The 19205-nt window shown below is 40.5% G+C and overlaps 1 protein-coding gene across 1 annotated transcript in view; it reads left to right on the top strand.

Annotated features, from left to right (window-relative positions):
- Positions 1-6261, top strand: part of ZMIZ1 (zinc finger MIZ-type containing 1) — a 159031-nt gene extending 152770 nt beyond the window's left edge. Inside the window, exons 19-20 of the mRNA XM_059821143.1 lie at positions 1639-1887; positions 5614-6261. Of these exons, the coding sequence (XP_059677126.1) occupies positions 1639-1887; positions 5614-5721 (357 nt within the window). The 3' untranslated portion in view covers positions 5722-6261. The remainder of the gene's footprint in view (positions 1-1638; positions 1888-5613) is intronic.
- The last annotated feature ends 12944 nt before the right edge of the window (positions 6262-19205 follow it).

Below are 19205 nucleotides of genomic sequence, written 5' to 3'. Positions count from 1 at the left end.
GTACAAGTTTACCCCTAAGGTAACAACAATAATGTTGCAGAACACTTTTCAAGTAGTCAAACTGTGACCGTAATGGAGAGAGGAGTGTGTATCAGTACTTCTTAACAGTTACTTTAAACTCTCATATGAGAAAGAGGCCCAAATGTGGTGTTGCAGATAGAACCCTTCTCATTTCCACCAACCTTCATACTACCAAAGTATTGAAACGGAGCTCTGTGTAGCTGAATATGACTGTCCCAATGGATCAGTATTCAGGTTTCAGTTTTCGTAAGAGTGGTGAAATGTATTTTTTTAAATGCTTGTTTCTGTAATTTTTTTTTTAATTTTGTGGGAACATTTTAATTAAATTTTGTAATAACCTCCTTTTTGCTTTCCAAAACTGAATACTAAGGTTAAAATAACCTTGCAGTTTACTGTGATATGAAAGGGTCAATGCTGACATAACATTTTGCTGGTTTCTGTTGGCTTGGCTGGATGAATTTCATGCTGTTATTGTATGTATCTGTTCTTTTATTTCAACTCCACTTCGTGGCAATATGTAGCATTCCTCAAAAAATGTTTACATTATTTGCTTCTCCATATACCCAATTAACATGAGACATCTGATTCTGAAGCAGACGCTTCTTTCTCATGGCACCAAGATCAAGCCCTAAAGAATCCACTAGCATTAAATGTGACATGCAGCAGAACGAGTAATTGGGCTTGTGCATTTTTGTTGCTTCTCTGTCATGTGAGAAAGACTTTTCCCCATTCTCCCATAATAGGGTTTGGAAGATGCATGTGCTTTGGTAGGTTATTCCCCACGGAAAACATAAAAAATACTAAGCTTTTGCTAGAGAACTTATCCACGGCATGAATACAAAATAGAAGTGTGATCATTAGCTTAGTTTAAGCTAATGCATTGTACTTTGCAGTCAGCAGGTATGCAGCCACCTACAGTAGCTCTGCTGATGGGCGGGGAGCTCGCTGGCTGTTTTTTCGTCCACCCTCAGAACCCATGAATATCAGCAAGGAAAATCTTCCACCCTTAAAAGGGGTGTTGCATTCTGAAAAGAAAGGGAGGGGGAAGAGTGGGGAAGGGCTGCTGTTTGCAAGATGTTTGTGATGAGCTGAAACATGAATATGCAGTGGTGTCAGGAAGCTACCCAATAAGGGAGCTGAGCAGAAATGATGCATTTTCTGGGTTAATCAGTTTCCTGGCATAGGGATCATTATTCAACAAATTCTCCATTCATTCATGGAATTTCTTAGGGAAAAAGCATCTGCCTTGCTAATGCTGAGCAGCACCCATAAGCCTCCTTCCCTCCTCTTTGCGGTTTGTTACTTTGCATCTTCAAGCAGTTTCCCACATCACAAGGAAGCAAACCAACAGCACAAATCCAATGTGTTTATCTCCCCCTTGCAGATAACCTTCAAAAAGCTGAAAAGCTTCCTCTGACATTGGGATATGGAGTTTTCTTTTCCAAAAGCGCTTTTTTCTTTCTTTTTTGGGTTTATTTTTTTCATTTTTTTGGGTTGTTGTGTGTCCTCTTTTAATTTATTTATTTCCTTTTGTAACATGTGGTTACAGAGTCAGGCACCGCGAGCACTGTACCTTGTGGCCTCACTTTCTTTTCCTGCTTTTTTCCTCCTCCGCAGATCCCTCATCCCGGCAGCACTGATCAGTCCCATACTTCCATGCAGCAAGGTTTGCACGTCCCTCACCCCAGCAGCCAGTCAGGGCAGCCATTACATCACAGCGGGCCTCCTACCCAGCAGTCCCGGCAGCCGCCCCCGGCCGCTTCTAGCAACCATCCACACAGTGACCTGACCTTTAATCCCTCCTCAGCCTTAGAGGGTCAGGCTGGTGGACAGGGAGCACCCGACATGCCGGAGCCCTCGCTGGATGTAAGTCTGTGTCATACTATCATCTGCCTGCCATAGCGTGTGCTTCGCATCGTGGTGGGAGGATGGGGAGGGCACGGGGACGGGGAGCTTCTTCCACAGCACATGCCATCCTTTCATGCTTTGGTACATGGGTACAGGTGCTGCAGCCAAGGTGACAGGGCGCTCCTGGCTTGCTGGGAGAATGGATCTGGTTTGAGCAGCTGCATGGCGTGCGAGCCATAGCCTCTTCCTAGCACCAAGGCAGGTGTTTCTTCAGATGGCAGTTCAGGCAGCAGGCTGGGAGCCATCTCCTCCCTTCCCCCTCATCGCTGGACGGGGGCTCCTGTGTGCTCATCTAGACCCTGAAGCCATCGCAGTGCCTGAATAAGAGGAAGGATGCAGCTGTGTGTGGTTCTGACTGTGGTGGAGCTATGCCAAGCGAGCTGCACACCAAGCCCTGCAGCATGCCCTGGCCATTGGGACAGGATTCTGTGCCGGCCCACCCTGCGGCACTGTCCCTGCTCCCTGTGGCCAAAAACAGGCTGTGCCCATCCATACCTGCTCCTGCGGGTAGCTCAGCAGCACAGATTCTTCTTCCCGGTACACCACAAAGGAAAATAAACAACAAGGATGTCTTTCGTCTCTGTAGCCACTATGGGAGGCAGCTCACAACTAAGCAAAGATAAACCTAGTTTTAAGGACAAAAGTAATCTTCTGTCTCTTACCATCCATTCAATGGAATCGGAAGTGAATTAGCTGAGGTATCTCTCTGGTTAACCACTTACCTCCTGAAATACAAATTCCTTAGCACTAGGATTGGATTTTCATTTGAGTTGTGCATTCCTGTATGTGTATCTTGTCTGTTCCAAAGTCTGCTGCTGCACAGTGTAATTTTCTTGGAGAAATGTTCACCTCTGTGCCTTCGATTTATATCTGTATTTACTGTTGCTGTATACTTACGTCTTCCCTGTCACACACGAGCACTGTGCCAGCAGGTAGCCTCGCAGAGGGGAGGGAAGGGGTTAGGGGAGGGATGGATGCTCCAGTTACAGGAACAGTGGTCGGTGGAGTAACTTCTATCTGGACCAGACTGCTGCTGTTTCACACAACACGGTCACGTGCACATCCTTTGGGAACGACAGTTCATGTGGCAATTAGAGTTCTGAACCCTTAAGGACCCTGTATGAGCAATATTAATAGATGAAATAAAAATGTCATTTTTTTCTTCAAATATTTAAGCAACATTAAGTATGCCGTTGCGGGTCAGGTACTCATTCCTCAGTGAAAAGCAAAGTAGAAAAACCTGTACATTTATCATAGTACCATGGTTATCATGGATGGAGGCATGCTGGATTCTTAACGGGAGGCTGAAATCATCTTAGCTAAATGAGAAGGCAAGTGCTGTACAGTGTGGGGAATATAATTCTTTGAAATATCTGTGAGCTCAGTCACGATCAGACGGATTATTTTAATGGGTTTAACTTTCAATGGCTGTGTTGTGGAACCAGGCTGAGTAAAGTCCCATGCAGCAAACCAAACAGGGGACTGTACCATGGGCAACTTGGTCTGCTCCCTTACTGACACAGTCACATTAATTCTTTAGGACTTCAGTGCGATGCAGTCTAAGGTTTAATCTGTGTTAAAGGATATATCTCTTATAGATACAGGTATAGATACAGGTGATCTGCAGTTGTACCTCAGGCAACAGAGGCACAAAATCAAATGACTGGTTAGACCTCTCAAATATTCGCTTCGAGAGCACTGGGTACACCTCTGCAAATTCTCCCTCTAAGCCTGGCACGTTCCTGTAGCTTCTGCCCCCATCGCCCCTGCCCCCTCGCAGTCCCTGTTGCTCCTCTCTCTCTCATCTCTGCTCCAGCACAGCACCCTCAGTGCCCAGCAAGTCTGTTCTGAGGTCTCTGGTTTTCACACCAGCTGGGCAGAAGGCAGGCTGTGCTGCTTGGCCCCTCTGACCAAAGCAAGATGAGGTCACCTTCAAAACTTAGAAGACTTCATCTTCAGAGATGCTGAGCATATTGTTTAAAAAGTTCACCTTTCTAAAAAAAATTTTAAAAAAAAACCCTGTATACAAGAATGAGTCTCAGAGACATTATGTTAAATTTTTAAGAGTTGGGTTGTAAAATTGTAGGACAAATTCAACCATTTTTTACTTTCTACACACTGGGTGGGACTGCAGTTTTCTTTTGGGCTTCTGTACTAGGTATGCACAAAAAATTGTGGTAGCAGGTGAAATACATTTAAAAGCCGCCTATCTTTAGTCTAGTACTATGGCAATAGCATTTTCACCATGAATAAAAGGAGGCAGTATTTTAAGAAAACCATTCCTCTGGGAGATTCTGCTTATGTAAACTTGACGTTGCATTTTTTTTCGAAATGCTTAGGAAGTAATAAACTTCTTTCTGCGTTTCATGTTTAGCTTATTGAAAAGTATGTTCATCCATATAACATTAGAAGATGAAGCTGCATTTGCACAGGAGTAGTAGAAGCATATAAATACAATATTTACATGCTAAATGGGATGCAGTCAAGCTGTTAGTTTTAGAGTATTTGAAAACACAGAACAACTTAAAATTAATTTCTCATACCTACTATTAAGCTTGTTAAAGCAGTCCATAATTTTCTGTCTTTGCTTTAACACAACATTGAATATAAAGGGGGTTTATTACAAATTCTCCTCTGCTGTTTCTTATATACAACACTTCTACTTTTGACTAGGATATGGCGAGATGCAGAATAAAGCAGAAAACATTGCCTGGTACGTAACCCAGGAGTTACAATTTATTATCTGTCAGATCAAAAAGAATCTGAGTGATGGTTGGAAAAAGAAAATTTTGAAAATTTGAAACATAGTATTAATGAAAATCTAAATCAGACTCCCCCAACTATTCCTTTTGATACTTTAAAACATTGTGGAGATTAGTGCAACTTCGGTTGGATGGGGTGTTATGCCCCTGACCCTTTAAAATGTGTGCAAGTGTATATAATGCTGTAGTTGAGTAAGTACTTCCAATCGCTGTAAACTCTCTGCCACAGAGAGGAAAAGGAGTCACCCACCTGCCTTGCCACTCCTCCCCCCACACTCCTTCTCAGTTGGGGTTTTTTCCTCCCCCCCTTTTTTTTTTTTCTTCTTTCTGGGCTAGTTTTAACCCTGGGTGAGTTCCCTGCTCCAGCTCACTGCCCCAGAGCTTACATCAGCACACAGAGGCGTTAAGAGGATGGCTGAGGGGTGAGCTGAGGGGTGCCTCTTCCTACAGGGATGCAGGCTTCGGTTGGTCATCACACTGACGTGTGCAAGTCAGACCAGTCTTTGTTGATCTACCTTAAAGCTCAAATATGTATTACTCAAACTGCATGTTTCAAGTTTTTATTCAATGTTTTATATGAAACTAACGCACGTAACGAGCATTTATCGAGAAGCTTTTGTCAGTATCACTAGCCAGGAAATATACTTTGTTTATTGATGAACTTTTGTGATCGGGAGGTTGATTGAGAAACCCTAATTGAGATGGGAATGTAATTCACAGGTGAAAACTGAGTAACACAGACTTTCACAAACAAGTGGATACTGCATCGTCTTAGGGTGTTAGGTTTGTGTCACTGCCTTCGGATTTATTTGGATATATACATATGAAAGGCAGTTTCCTGGAATGTGTGGTGTTTAATCCCTTTTTTTCTCAATTGTGTTTCTGTTAGCTGTAATTTTCCTTCTATCTTTGTATTTTATAGCTGCTTCCAGAACTCACAAATCCAGATGAGCTGCTTTCGTACCTGGATCCTCCTGATTTGCCAAGCAATAGCAATGATGACCTTCTGTCTCTCTTTGAGAACAACTGAAACCATATGTATTCTCCCATCCCTTTCACTTGTTCACATGTGTGTGGCTGCACAGCGAGGAATCTTAACACTCCTTTTCCACAAGAGAAGAAAAAAAACTCACAACTTGATCCAATGGTGCACTCCCTGCTTTCTTCATCTCAGAACTGCTTTTGTCAGCTTCAAAGACTGCGAAAGTGACGGGAGAAAAAATTACAAAAAATAAATAAATGCAGTAATCTCCGAGTCTGCCGTGCTACACGTGACAAAGAAGCATAGACAGTTGTGCAGCTATTGGAAACCCCATTTGTTTTTCATCCTCTAGAGAGAGAGTTCTGTGATAAACATAGTGTGAAGTATCTTGGCAAAAATGAATCTTGGCAAGGGAAGACAAGGCAACAAAACGGAACTGTCTTTAACTGACCCGTCTCAGAGTGTCCTTCCAACGCGTGTTCTTCCATTTTTTTGAAACTGTATCTCCCTTCACCCCACCTCCCCTCTCTGCCCCCCTCCAACCACAGATTTGCGTTGGAGTGATTGTCCTGGCCACACACAAAAACAGAAACACATACAAAGCTCAAAAAAGCACAAATCCTCCAGTCAAGTGGCAAAGATAGGGAAGACATACAGGCCTGTCAGAGGGAGCCAGCAATTTAGCGAATGCGACTTCAGTAACGGAGTCCTGAGAATATCCAGGCTGTAGCCGTGGGTGTTGGTATTTCTGCAAGCGCAGGAATCTTAACCACCTCTCTGCAGAGGATTCCTCTGGCCAAACACACTGATTGGAAACACCCAGGAAAAAATTTAAAAAAAAAAAAAAAGTTTGCAATGTTTAGGGATTTTTTTTTTTGTGGTTTTGGTTTCAAATAGGTAACGTTTGTGGCTGCATTAACATCCAGCTGTTGTGATCGCTGTAATAGATCTTTTTGCCATGTATGCCATACAGAATGGAAAAGAGAGGGAGGGGAGGTGCAAACCAAACTGTTCCTGATTATTACCTACAGCCTTCGGTGCCCCGAGCATTTGTGTCACTGTCTGTACTGCACAATACATAGTAAGACAAGCTGGGTTGAAGGCAGCCAGGAAATCATTGCAGGATGGGGGGAGAGTAACATCACTATCTGCATAATTATTTCTAATAATCGGCTTGAGAAGGGGCATTGACATTGGACAGACATTGTACAGCTTCATTTTTGTTTTGCTTTGCGGCCCGTTTTCATGACTGTTACAGATAATTCAGCCTTTTTCTTTTCTCCTCCTTCAGTTTCTTTTTTTAAACTTTGGCTGCCGGGATGAGCTCTTTCTCCTGAAGGACTGGGCGTGGGGAGAATAAGTAACTGTCAGTAGGTTGCTACTGCCCTCAAGAGACCCTGCTGCCACAATCACTGTCTTGCCCCTGTGATCTGTGCTTCTCGTGTGGTTGCTGCTCCTGCATGAGCTTCCTATTGCTTCTGTGCCCATTTCTGTGCTCTTCGTCTCTCTCTCTCTCTTTCTCTCTCTTATAAATGATGTACAGTAGCTGTGTAAGAAGTGCATGTGTGCCAACTTTGCCCTTGTGGTGCAACATTTCAGCTTTTGCCCACTGTACAGTTATTGGTTTCGTTTCTTTTTGTTACTAAAGCAATTTTGACCCTGCTCCTTTTCGTCATCCCAAATCCAATCAAACACCCTTCATTTGCTCGCCACAATACATTTTAAACTGAAGTGCCAGGCAAAATTTTGGTTGTTCCTGTCGGTTTGACTAGATAGCTTCCTAGCCCTCTGTGTTTAGTTTGCAGTGCTGTAAATGGCATGCTCCGTGCTTACGACTCTGGATTTGCTTTCCCCACCAAAGTCATATTTGTAAATTCTTTGCGGTTTTTGTTTTATTTTGCTCTTTTTGTTAACGTTTCCCACTACTGCTGTACATGCGTCATGATATATATATGCTAGTCAGCAGCACCTTGCTGTAGATATTAAAGGAAATGGCGGTTTAGTTCTTTTATTTTCCAGTAGGAGTATTGAATCTGTCAAACATATTATGTAGAGATGGTCCCACACTTATATTTTTCCTGTTTCAAGTTTTTTTAAGAAAGGCGCTGTTCATTATGCAAAATCAATTATTTTAAGAATTGCTATTGTAAATATCTTTGTGAATATTTTAGTATCGTCTTTGATAATATTCAACATTTTCATGATCTGGTTATACTTTTGCTGGTGTTTTTAAATACCTTGTCTGAAGAAAAATATGGGTCCTTTTTTAAAAAAGAAAATTAAGGGTTCTTTAACAGAATAAGGGAGTTGGTTTTTTTCTTTTTTCCCCCCATTTTCTTTGATAAATTAGCCCAAATTTCATATCCATTTATGTGATGAATGAATTGATACATCAGGCAGTACCTGGACAATCACAGCCCAGCTCTGTCATGGAAACATAAGAAGTGATTGCCTAGGGCAAAAAAAACCCCAACTAACCAACCGATGTTCATTGACTGTGGGTGATTGTGGGCTGGTAAGGGCAGAGATGTTGTTTGTTTGCCCACGTGAGCAGAACACCTAGGACCAGCTGTCTGAACAGGTAAAGATGCACTAAGGCAAGCAGCAAGTATGTAAGGTACCATATTTATATCACTATACTGGTGCTCTGGTCTCTGAAACTGGGGCACTGTAACATTTAGGGATGTTGGTGGGTGGGGGAGGGAAACAGTATAGTGTATTTTATTCTGCTTAGAAGTGTCTTTTTTCTTATGTAGGCTTGACAACCTGTAGAGGATCTCTGCAGAGTATGAAAGATACCTTGGTGTAATACATGGTAACACGGTTGCGGTGTGGTGCTGCCATCACACAACTCCTAGGAAAGACCGTTCTTCAGTTACAGATGTGTTTTGTAGCCATTTTACTGTAGTAGTTTCCCCACGTATTTTTGCTGCATTGTTTATATAGTTATTGAAGTCATTTGCAGGGGTGGCTAATGATGAACTGACTTTATGCCCTTAGAGTTTGGGGGGTTTGGGGGGGGGGGGGGGGGGGGCGGGGTGTGGAAGTTTCTTAAGCCATAGGTTTGGGAATAAAAAGATTTCTCATTATTAGTTGGAACTGGTTGCTCAGATTTTTTTTTAATTGATTCTATTTAATGTTCCACCCTCCACTGAGTCCTGAGCAGCTAAGTTAGTCACCTGAAGTGATTTTTCTCTTAAACACAACATTAGTATTTTAAAGCAGGTATGTTAAGGATTGACCTTTTGCTAACTGCTAATATTTAAAATGTATAATTTAAAAGTACCTGTTGGAAAACATAAAGGGAAAAAAACCCCCCTAGATATTAGCAATATGTTTGGAGCAGTGTTTGCATCTGCTTTGTACAGTAATAGAGAATTAAAGTGGATGGTTGACATTTTTAAACTCACAGAAACATTTGGTTTCTAAGCAGAACTTAAGAGACAAAATGCGATTTTTACCTATCACCCAAATGTTGGACGTTTGAGACAGTTGTAAAACTTATCTGTCAGCTAAAATCAGGTACTGTATAGTGGAGTCAGTATGAAAAAGCTTCTAAATGAAAATTTAGTTATTTTTTTATCTGTTCACTGCCGTATTAAAGTTTAGAGAAAAAAACCTAGCAAATAGGGTAATCACAGTCATTTCTTTTAAAGCTTAATTATTATATGAAATTCCAGTAGTATTTTTATTCTTCTTTTTTTGTTTGTTTACTTTTTAATTGTTTCCCTATGGAAGTTCATCTGGGAAAGAACCCACAGAGATCTACAGTTCTGCTGCCAAGACATTATTATAGGACTGATACACGCCAATGTCTGCAGTGGAGACTCAAGGGACAGCTGTACATATGTAAATGACAAATAGAGACATGTTAACAGAAATGCATTCATTTTCCTTGGAATGTGCATTGTTTTTATTTCGCAGGAAAAAAAAAAAGCTTGAAGCTCCATCTTATGTGGAAAATGAATCCTGTTTGTTAGCGTTTGTGGAGTCTCAGCATTTGTTTCACTTTCACTTCTGTAATATACTCTGATCCTTTGTTTTGTTTTGTTTTACCTACATGTAATATTTAGCTTACGTGTACTAGTCTATCACCTGTGTATTTTTAGGGTGCTACAGAAATAATGAAGAAAAATAAGGGGATTAAAAAAAAATTGTAACCAAATTCATACTTTGTACAATTTTTGATATCACGATCAGAGGAGAATTAAAAAAAAAGTACAATCTGAAGTAACATGCAAAAATGGCCATTGTCTTTGTTTGTACATTGTATGTACAGTACAATGCAATCATTTCATACTTTAAACTGGTCAGAAAAAATAATTGTGATTTTTAGTCTTGCAAAACTGTATGTAGTTAGATGATGTGACAACCTAATATTTATCTAATAAATATGTATTCAGATGAAACCTGTATATTAGGTGTTCATGTGGTTATTTTGTATTTAAAGATCAAATTATTTGACTATTGCTAGACATTTATATACTCTGTTGTAACACTGAAGTATTCTCATTTGCTCATGTTAATTTTTTTTTTCCTAAATAAATCTGCAAAATTAAGGTCTGGCTAATTGGCAGCTGCTTTGTAAATTCTGAGTTTCTTTTTGAAACAACTAACCTCCCCTTTGCCCTCCCTGGCTTGCGTTAATGCGGAAAGCAGTTGTGCAGGATGTACTTTTTCAGGGAGCAGGACCTGCTGCAGGAAGAGAAAGGTGTGAATCACCCTGGAAGAGACACAGAATAAAAGATTATGAATGCAAATTTACTGATAGGCACAGGATCACACAGAAAAAAGTCCCTGCTGAGCCAAGGTATTGGTGACTTGCAGTTCAGTACGCAGGGCGCTGTGTATCACCTGAACAAGTAATAACTACTTTGAAATGAAATCTTCGCATGATACGAAAAATAGGAAAGGAGGGCTTGTCTGGTGTTGGCACATGTGGAGGGATTAAACATCCAAAACAGTAGATGGTTAGCTTTGTTTTAAATTCTCACGAGTTTGATACTTTTCTTTCAATTGGAGCCTGTCATTAAAGTGAAATTAGTGACCTTGGAAGATGACTAAAATGAGATGATTTTTTTTAATGCATCCCCATCTTAAAGTTGAAGGACTTGGTTTCAAAATGCAGCCTTTGAGTTACAAAGTCTGCTTCATTTATCTGCCTGTTTAACTGTAAGCAGACTGAATAGTGACACAAGGAATACACAGAGGGTCATATCAACAACAGCCGTGGCACACACAGGTCCTGTCCCAGCAGAGTTCTACACCCATACTTAGCCACAGCCACAGATGCTGGTCACTTTGCTTCTGAGAACTTGTTATAACAGAGAATTACCAAGTGTCTCTGTATTTATATATGGCATTTGTGGAAGTGTTCAGTCTAAACCCGCCTTTGAAATGCATTCAAATACATAGGAACAACCTAACCCTTTCAGAATACGAGTATCTATACAAGCATGTAATTGAGATACAGCAGTTACTCCACAGCTCCACAAGAACACAAGTCCTTATTGGTGATTGAGATACGCACAAGTGTATATACAGATACATATATAAAAATCTAGACTAGAGATTTATTTTCTCAAAATTGGGAAAAATCGTTTGTTTCCGACTCTCAACTTCTGCCTTTCTTGCTGGCACTACCCATTACAATGGCCTTTTAGGATAACGTAATAAAACTAAGTTACAGTGCACCCAGTAGTGAAACAGAAAAAATAGTTATCCATTCCAGCAGATAATTAATGAATATTTCGGTTTTGGTGTTCTGTTTTCCTGGAAGCTCCCAAGGAGTGTCAGCAAGATATTGTGCAAACCCGCTTCGGCACTGCACAGATGGAGAAAAGTACGAAGAGCTCGAGTGATGTCCTGAAGTGCTGTACGTTTTTCAAGCTTACTTTTGGGAAGGCTACGACAATTCTGAAAGTGGAGTTTCTCCCAGATGTCACCTGAGGACCCCAGGATAGGTATCCATGTGTGCATCCAGTGGATGTTGGTGTCTCCCGTCCCGCGTTCTGGCAGTGTGTTCCGTGCATCATGCACTCCATGTGTGCTTCCAGGCAGCCACCTACATGAGTATCTGTCTATGACTCCTCTCCTTATCAGTGTGCTTATCAATTGTTGAACAACTTCAGAACACATTTACTTCCCTACATTTTTTCTCTACTGTTCCTAATCAGTATGGATCTCTGAATCACATTTTGGTTGTGCACTTCATATTCTGTTGCCATGCACTTCATCATGCCTTCTACAGGAGCAAGAGACTGAAAACAGAAACATGGAAGAAGGATCCCCTGGTTTTTTTCCTCCTTGGACAATGGGGATGGGACTGCTGTGTGTAAATAGAGCTGCTTGCTTTCCTTTAAAGTAAGCTAGACAACATATAAAACAGTTGTACAACTCTCGCCTGATATGCTATATATAATGCTCTCATTTGTTATTCTTCTCTCTTTCCCTTTAAAACTAATTAACGTATTTTTGTATTTCTGTACCTAGTCTTTTACTTGTACGTCTGTTTAACCAGAACCCACTTCCTTCTTATCTGCTTAAATTCCAAGTCTGTACAAATCTTCCTGTATTGCGAACTTCCAGTCATGGACAATTACCTTTCTTTTTTACATTTTGAATTATTACCAGCATGTCACCTTATTACAGTTTTCCACTTTCTGTGTCACTGAAATCCTACTGACTTTATGTAGGATATCATTCCTAATGTCTGTCATTGTGTCAATGCACTACTCGCATTTGTTCTCTCTAAAAGGAATACAGGTTTTTTCTTGTATCAGACAGACCTCCGAAATCTTCTGCTGAGGTGTCTTGTCTCCATCAGTCTACAGAATTTTCCAGGGGAACATAAAAATAGTCCACAAGGAACCTAATCAATTACGCAATTCCATTTATAAAGCATGCAAACAGCAATTACGTCATGACTCCTACAGGCGTTAGCATACAGCATGGTACAGATGAACTTACTGGTTTGTTTGCTACATAGTTCATCTGCATTTCCAGAAACTCCTTGCCTAGATCATAATAAATGGTTGTCTGCTATTTAAGTCTATCCTTCTGTTAAAAACCTTCTCTTTTCTAAGTGTGTACACCAGACGAGTGTGCTGGTTTTGGCTGGGATAGAGTGAATTTGCTTCATAGTAGTTCCTTCCCCTGTTTATTGAATATGTCTGCTTCATTTGTCCAGTATCTTTCCATTTACTGAACTCACTATAGTTTTTGACAGATCCAGTTACACACCGTAAAGTTAGCTTCTCCAGAAACACTAGGATCTACCACTTCTAAATACACTGGTTTCTCTACACTCTTTTGGCTTTATTAGACATTCTAAGAGTTTTGGGATTACTAATTCTGTTTTTCCCCTAGGTCAGAATTTTGACCAATTACATTTTTAATTGAATCTTACAGTCTAGACTTTGCTGTTTGTTCATAGTTGTTTCATGATGTTGTTTTTTTGGATTTTGTTGAACTATTCTGGAATGTTTAGTTTCATTTGTCACCTTCTTCACGCATTGATTATTGTGAACATGGAGACAGGTTGTTAATTAATTTTAACTAGTCAAACACTAGAAAAAGTGAAATATTTTTTTAAGTATTTAGACTGTTGTTAGGGTTGTATTCTTTTTTTCCCTCTTCATTTGGTTTGCAAAAACTGTTGAAATACCCTACACTTACTTAAGGAAATGCTGGAGCAGAAATCTTACTGGGGTTTTAATGCATATTTAAATTGATTCAAATTTTCACCAACTACTCTTATGTTTCAAATTTATAATCAATGCTCATTTTTTCCTTGTTCGTTGCTTCTGCATTTCTCAGAATGTACATTTTGTACATTTTTAAGACATGCAAAATCAGTGCATTTTGGACTTACCCATGTACCGGACTGATTAGTGACTGGTGAAAATAAGCCATTCATGAACTTAGGCAGAATATGTTGCTTCACAAGAAATCCTATTTGACTAGCAATTTTCCCTTCTAAATTATCAATGATGGTCCCTCTGGGAAGAAGCATTACTTTCATATTGCCGCTATCAAACTGATGGCAAAACATGCAGGAGTGACACTGAGACAGAATTAAAAGTTAAGGAAACCTAGACTCCTAACTCCTCTGAACGTTGATAGAAATTCTTACCCTGAGCTTTTTAAGTATTTCACCAAACATTTAATTATCCCCAAAAATGATGTTCTTCAATTGTAAATGTGACACATGTTAATTTGCATCTGACAACTTGTTAGCTAAGTTGGTGGGACATTGTGTATTCAGATGATTGTCACATGCAATTATGTCACGTAAGTATGTCATAATGTTCCATGCTAGCTAATGCAGTAATGCTGTTATATGCTGATGGTAAGCAATCCTTTCTGTAGTGAAACTGCAAAAAAGCAGAAAGGAATCTGAGAGATTCTGTGTTGTGAGGTTCCAGCAGAATTGTTCATTAGAAAAACTGGTGGAATTTTTTTAGTCTCGTTACATCTGTGAAGCTTTTAATTTCTGGGTGATTCTTGTTCAAACTCATGCTATCTGACCATTTTTAGCTTTCAACTCCTGTTGTGAAGTTGCACAACTAAAAAGCATGTCTCAAAACTATGGTTATTGTTAGAATTAGTTTAGTGCAGACAGGATAAATCATCTTTTACAAGGTACCGAGGCAGCGGTTACCTCAAAGAGTCATCATTAAGATTTATACACAAGACAAATTCAAGGAAAAACCAAGGCTTTACCAGGCATCTGATTAAAACAGAGCTCTTGAGAAACAGGGTGGAGAAGAAAGGTCATGAAGACATGACAATGTAAGGAAAATAATCGTGTAGAACGCTGCTAAATATCGGGGAGGAGAAAAGATCAGAAAAGGGACCAAATTGAACCAAAGACCCATGAGAAAGTAAGTCAAAAAAACAAAGTACTTTAGCAGGGATGGAGAATGAAAAACTTATAGTTGGGAATCTGGGACACTGCTGGTGATGTGCTGCATGGGACCGTGGGTCCCACATGGCCCTGTGCCTCTGTGAACACTGCAACCATTTCCCACTTGAGTTGCAAGTATTACTACTTTCTAAAATGCACCTCAACCTAGAATGTGGTATTACCATCCTTTCAGTCTTAAAATGCTAAATGTGTGATGTTCTTCCCCTTTCTTTCACCTGGCTGCATTTTCTAGTGTTCTTGACAGTGATTGTAGGAAGTGTGAGTACTCCTCTGGTTTTGGTTTTATCCGTTATATATTTGTTATATCACAGAAACAAGACCTGGTCAATGGAGTCACAGCGAGAGAAAAGAAGAGGCACGACAGGAGCTGGTAGTGGTGAGAGAACAGATGCAGGTTTCCATGCAAGTGGGTGTTGCAACAGCCTCTCAGCATGGAGGGGAGGCCAACGCGGTGCTGACTTCCAGTCCTCAGGAAGGAGCTGCTGAGAGTCTCCTCTGATGAGTAATTCCTGGGCAATTCCATTTTCAGTAAGATCATCCCAAGTTCCAGACTCCTCTTACTCATGCAAGATGAAGTAGCATGACTAATCAATTCTAAAAGTATTTCTGATGTTATTACCTTATTACTGTTCCTCAGCCCAGAGGTGATACTTCACAGGTAAATAAACTGAACTGATCCTTATAAATTTCAAGTTCTGTTGTAACTGAAAATTCTGTGTTTTAGAAGATAGAAGGGCTCCCGTAACTTTGCTGTATCTTAATACTCTTTCATGAGTATGCAAACCACCTCCCCACCCACCCACCCACAGACAAACCAGCTATCTACATGTCCTGAAGCTTTGTGAGTTCACTGGGAGCAATCGCTGCATTTTTCTTGTAACCTAAAAACATGCATTTAAAATGTCCTACATGCCTCACCAGGCTGTTGTGATCTATCCGTAAACATTCATGGAACAGCTGTAATGGTGTATGGACAATCTTCTGGGAAGCTGCAGGCAGCTGCAAGGTGCCCTGGGCATTACGTAAAGGTGCTGTGTAATCTGACATGCTAGCAGTGAGTTTCCATGCATTATGCAGGGAGATTGAGTAATGAATTCCGAGCAAGCAATGTCACTCAGAACTTCTGAAACGAAAATGCTAATCACGGCTGTAAAGAGCATGAGTGGATTGAGGTTTTTCTTGTATGACTATTTGTAGGTAATTAGTATGAAATCATGTGGGGAAACTCCTCCTTTATGTACGGTGTGTGCTGGAGAGAAGGTTCACGTTGTGAGCTGGGTTACTACAAGTTCCTAAGAGGAAACCTTGATCAGGGGAAATATTTATCAGCATTTTTTCTTTTTATCTGTAAATGTACCTGTGTGGCTACTCCGTGCCCTTTGAGCTCTTGTATGATTTAATTTCACGCTGCAATCGCTTAGTATAATGGAAAGGTCTCTCACCATCTTCCCCCCTCTAGTCCCCATTCATAAATAAATGCATATCACAGATAGAGAGCACAGAAATCCTTTCCAGCTCTCAACTCATCTTCTAGCTTAGCCAAAACCTTGAAGAAAAACTTACGCTGAGTGTTTTGAAGTGCAGCACATCCAGGCTGTGCAGGTGGAGGGAGGGAATGCCCACTGCAAGTTCTTGCTCTTCCCACATAGAACCAAGCTGAGTCCCTGTATGACCTCTCCCTCTACTAACAGTCCAGATTATGAGAGTCCTTGAGATAACTAGGTCCCAGATGTTGCAAGGGTTCTTAAAATCAATGTTAAAATCAATACCATGGGAATTCCCTGTATCACAGTATCAAGTGATGTTCACGTGAAATCCACTTAATAGTAGATTGCTGCAGTCTCTATTTGAGTTTTCATTTGCATGGTCTAGGCATACAGCCCCATGAAGAGCATATCAAAGTGTGCCACAGACAAAGATGAGTTGCATGTAGTTGCATTCTTGCAGATGGTAGGTTGCAAAATGTGATCTTGCCACAGCTGCCAAGATCAATCCAACAGCAGCAATCCAAGATTGAATAATACAATTAACCTACATTCCTGTGTCACAAACAAGTAGGCATGCAGTTGAACAGTTAGAATCAGGAATGCATATCACCTTTTTACCGGAGCAGTGTCTGTCTGCTGGGAGGTAACACCATTTCAGGCCCCTTGAAATCAAAATCCCCAAATTGAGGTCATGTTTCAAGCATTTATTCCTTCTGTTTCTTTAGAAGTCACTTAACCGCTGTTGTTGTTTCCTGTCCATCTTGACACAATGGTGGTAATATTTAGTTACTTCATAGTCTTGTTTATGAAGACTTTTAAGTTGTAAGCAATGTATCAATATGAAATACTGTTACTGTATCATTTAAGGCCCTTTTTCTTACATGGGAATTTCTCTGCTGGGACGTAAGAAGGGTCCTTTAATAGGTGTGTTTCTAAAAATACCTATTTAGAAACTTATATCAAAAGGGTCCTCTTTGTTTATCCGTCTGTAACTTCTATATTGTCTTTTGAGGCTGCGGGAAGGGAGAGAGAATGATGAAATCTGTGGGGCCGGGTACCCATCTCCCTGACGGCTCTGCTGAAGCATCTATCTTGACTTTTGTCTGTGCTGCCACATTCTGTTGCCTATCTTGTACAGCGCAGGGATGCTGGGTGCGCTCGTTTTTCTACCCAAATGTACTTATTTCCTAGACAGATGCTCCAGAATTTCAACGATGAGCATATCTTCACACAGATGTGTTCAAAGCTCCTCTAAAATAATTTCAGCTGGCTGAGCTAGCTCTAAGCTTCGTTTGGTAGTGATCTAGGGTGGTCCTTGACAGAGTTTTTGGAGCATTTTTTCTGTCCTTGGAAAGCAACCTCTGTAACTCACAAGTTCCTAGTCATACTGTCTCCATGAGTTTTAATTCATTTGACTGTGCAGGAGTAGACCATAACGAATAATTTAGTAGCTTTATTGCATAAGCGTAGAGATGATAATTCAGTCCATATTCCCAAATAAAAAAATCACGACTATGAAAGAAAGCGAGTTGTTTTGCCTTCTCACCAAGGCCTGCAAATGAGGAAAACTGCTTTGTTTGCTCTGCCAAAGGCAGCTGACTCTTAGCAAAACAGCTCAAAGCCGTTCTGCCAGTGTTTCCCAAGTGTGAAATAAGATGGTATTTTCTTTTGCTCATCTTTTGTCTTATTAAATAATAAATCTTTCAGGGCCAGAACTGACTGTTGTTACAGGTATGCACAGAACTTAACACCCAAGTGCTAATTTTGGTTTGGGCTTCTAGTTGCTACTACAATTAAAACAACATTTTAAAAACCTCAGTCTTTTTTGGTCACTAGAGAATAAGAGATTGTAGATTAAGTGAAGTTATCATTTCCCAAAAATGGAGAATAAGAGATTGTAGATTAAGTGAAGTTATCATTTCCCAAAAATGGACTTGAAGCTGAGAGGATATGACAAGGTAACTAGAAAATGCATACTGATTTAGCTACTATTAAAAAAAAAAATCACCTTTAGATTATTAGTAAAGGAGTAGAAAACACCGCCATGGCACTTCATGAACAAAGTCATTGTTCACCCTTATCTTGGATACTGTGCAAAGATCCGCTCATCTCAAAAAATCCATAAAAGTGGAGACAGCTCAGAGAAGGGCAATAAAGATGATCCTGAAGACATGGGACATCTTTCTTGTAAATAATAATTGAGTTGGCTGTAACTTTTCAGTCTTGAAAAGAAATGACAGAGAGGAGAAAAGATGTAGGTCTGAAATGCACAGTATGACAAAGATGGATACCAATCAAAACTTGTCTCCTCCAGTAAAAGAAGTAGGGCGCATTAGATGAGGCTAATGGGAGCAATATTCAAAACAAACGGATTCTTGATGCGCTGGGCAGCAGGCCTGTGGAAGGGCAGCTTCCAATTCATTGCCAAGGAAGCTGCTGATGCTAAGGGTTTAAGATAGGTCCAATGAGTGGGTAAGTACACAGAAAAAAAAAAAAGGAAAAGATTACTACATTCCAAAGTCACATCCAGCTTGGGAAGTTCTCTGAAGTGGAAGCAGTAGGAGGTTGAAAGCATACTAGCCTATAACACACCCCTCCCCTGTTTTCACTCTTCCTCGGGCATTCCTTTAAGACAGGATTTGGGACCTTTGGCATAGCCTGATCTGGTTCTGTAGTTACAAAGCATGGTACATGCTATGGCCATCCCTACGACACTGCCAGGTGTTGAATTGCCATCTCAAAACTCTTAACTTGCTAAATTTACCCCTGATGTCCTTCCACTCAATGGGCATGAAGTATGGGTCTCTCTGGAGTGTGTGCCTGAAAAACAGTGTTCATCGGGGGTTTCTCAGTCATCTGTAATTGTACGTTGTGGTTCTGCCCTGAACTTTGACAGCTTTCTGACGATTCCATGAATGTCACTTTTAGCTGCTTGACAACATATAACTTAGGCAGGATTGAAAGTTTACTATTCCTTGCGTAGGGGCTGTCTCTGTGCGATTCTGTCATACTGTGTTACATGATTGCATTACTCTATCCTTCATTAGAATAACTTATTTTATAAATACAAGGAACGTGAAAATTACAGGTGCGTAACTACTAGAAGTAGTAGACTA

Source organism: Gavia stellata, chromosome 9 (assembly GCF_030936135.1).
Source record: "Gavia stellata isolate bGavSte3 chromosome 9, bGavSte3.hap2, whole genome shotgun sequence".
Taxonomy (NCBI): Eukaryota; Metazoa; Chordata; class Aves; order Gaviiformes; family Gaviidae; genus Gavia; species Gavia stellata.
Note: the sequence above shows the minus strand (reverse complement) of the source record. Positions and strands in the feature narration are given on the sequence as shown.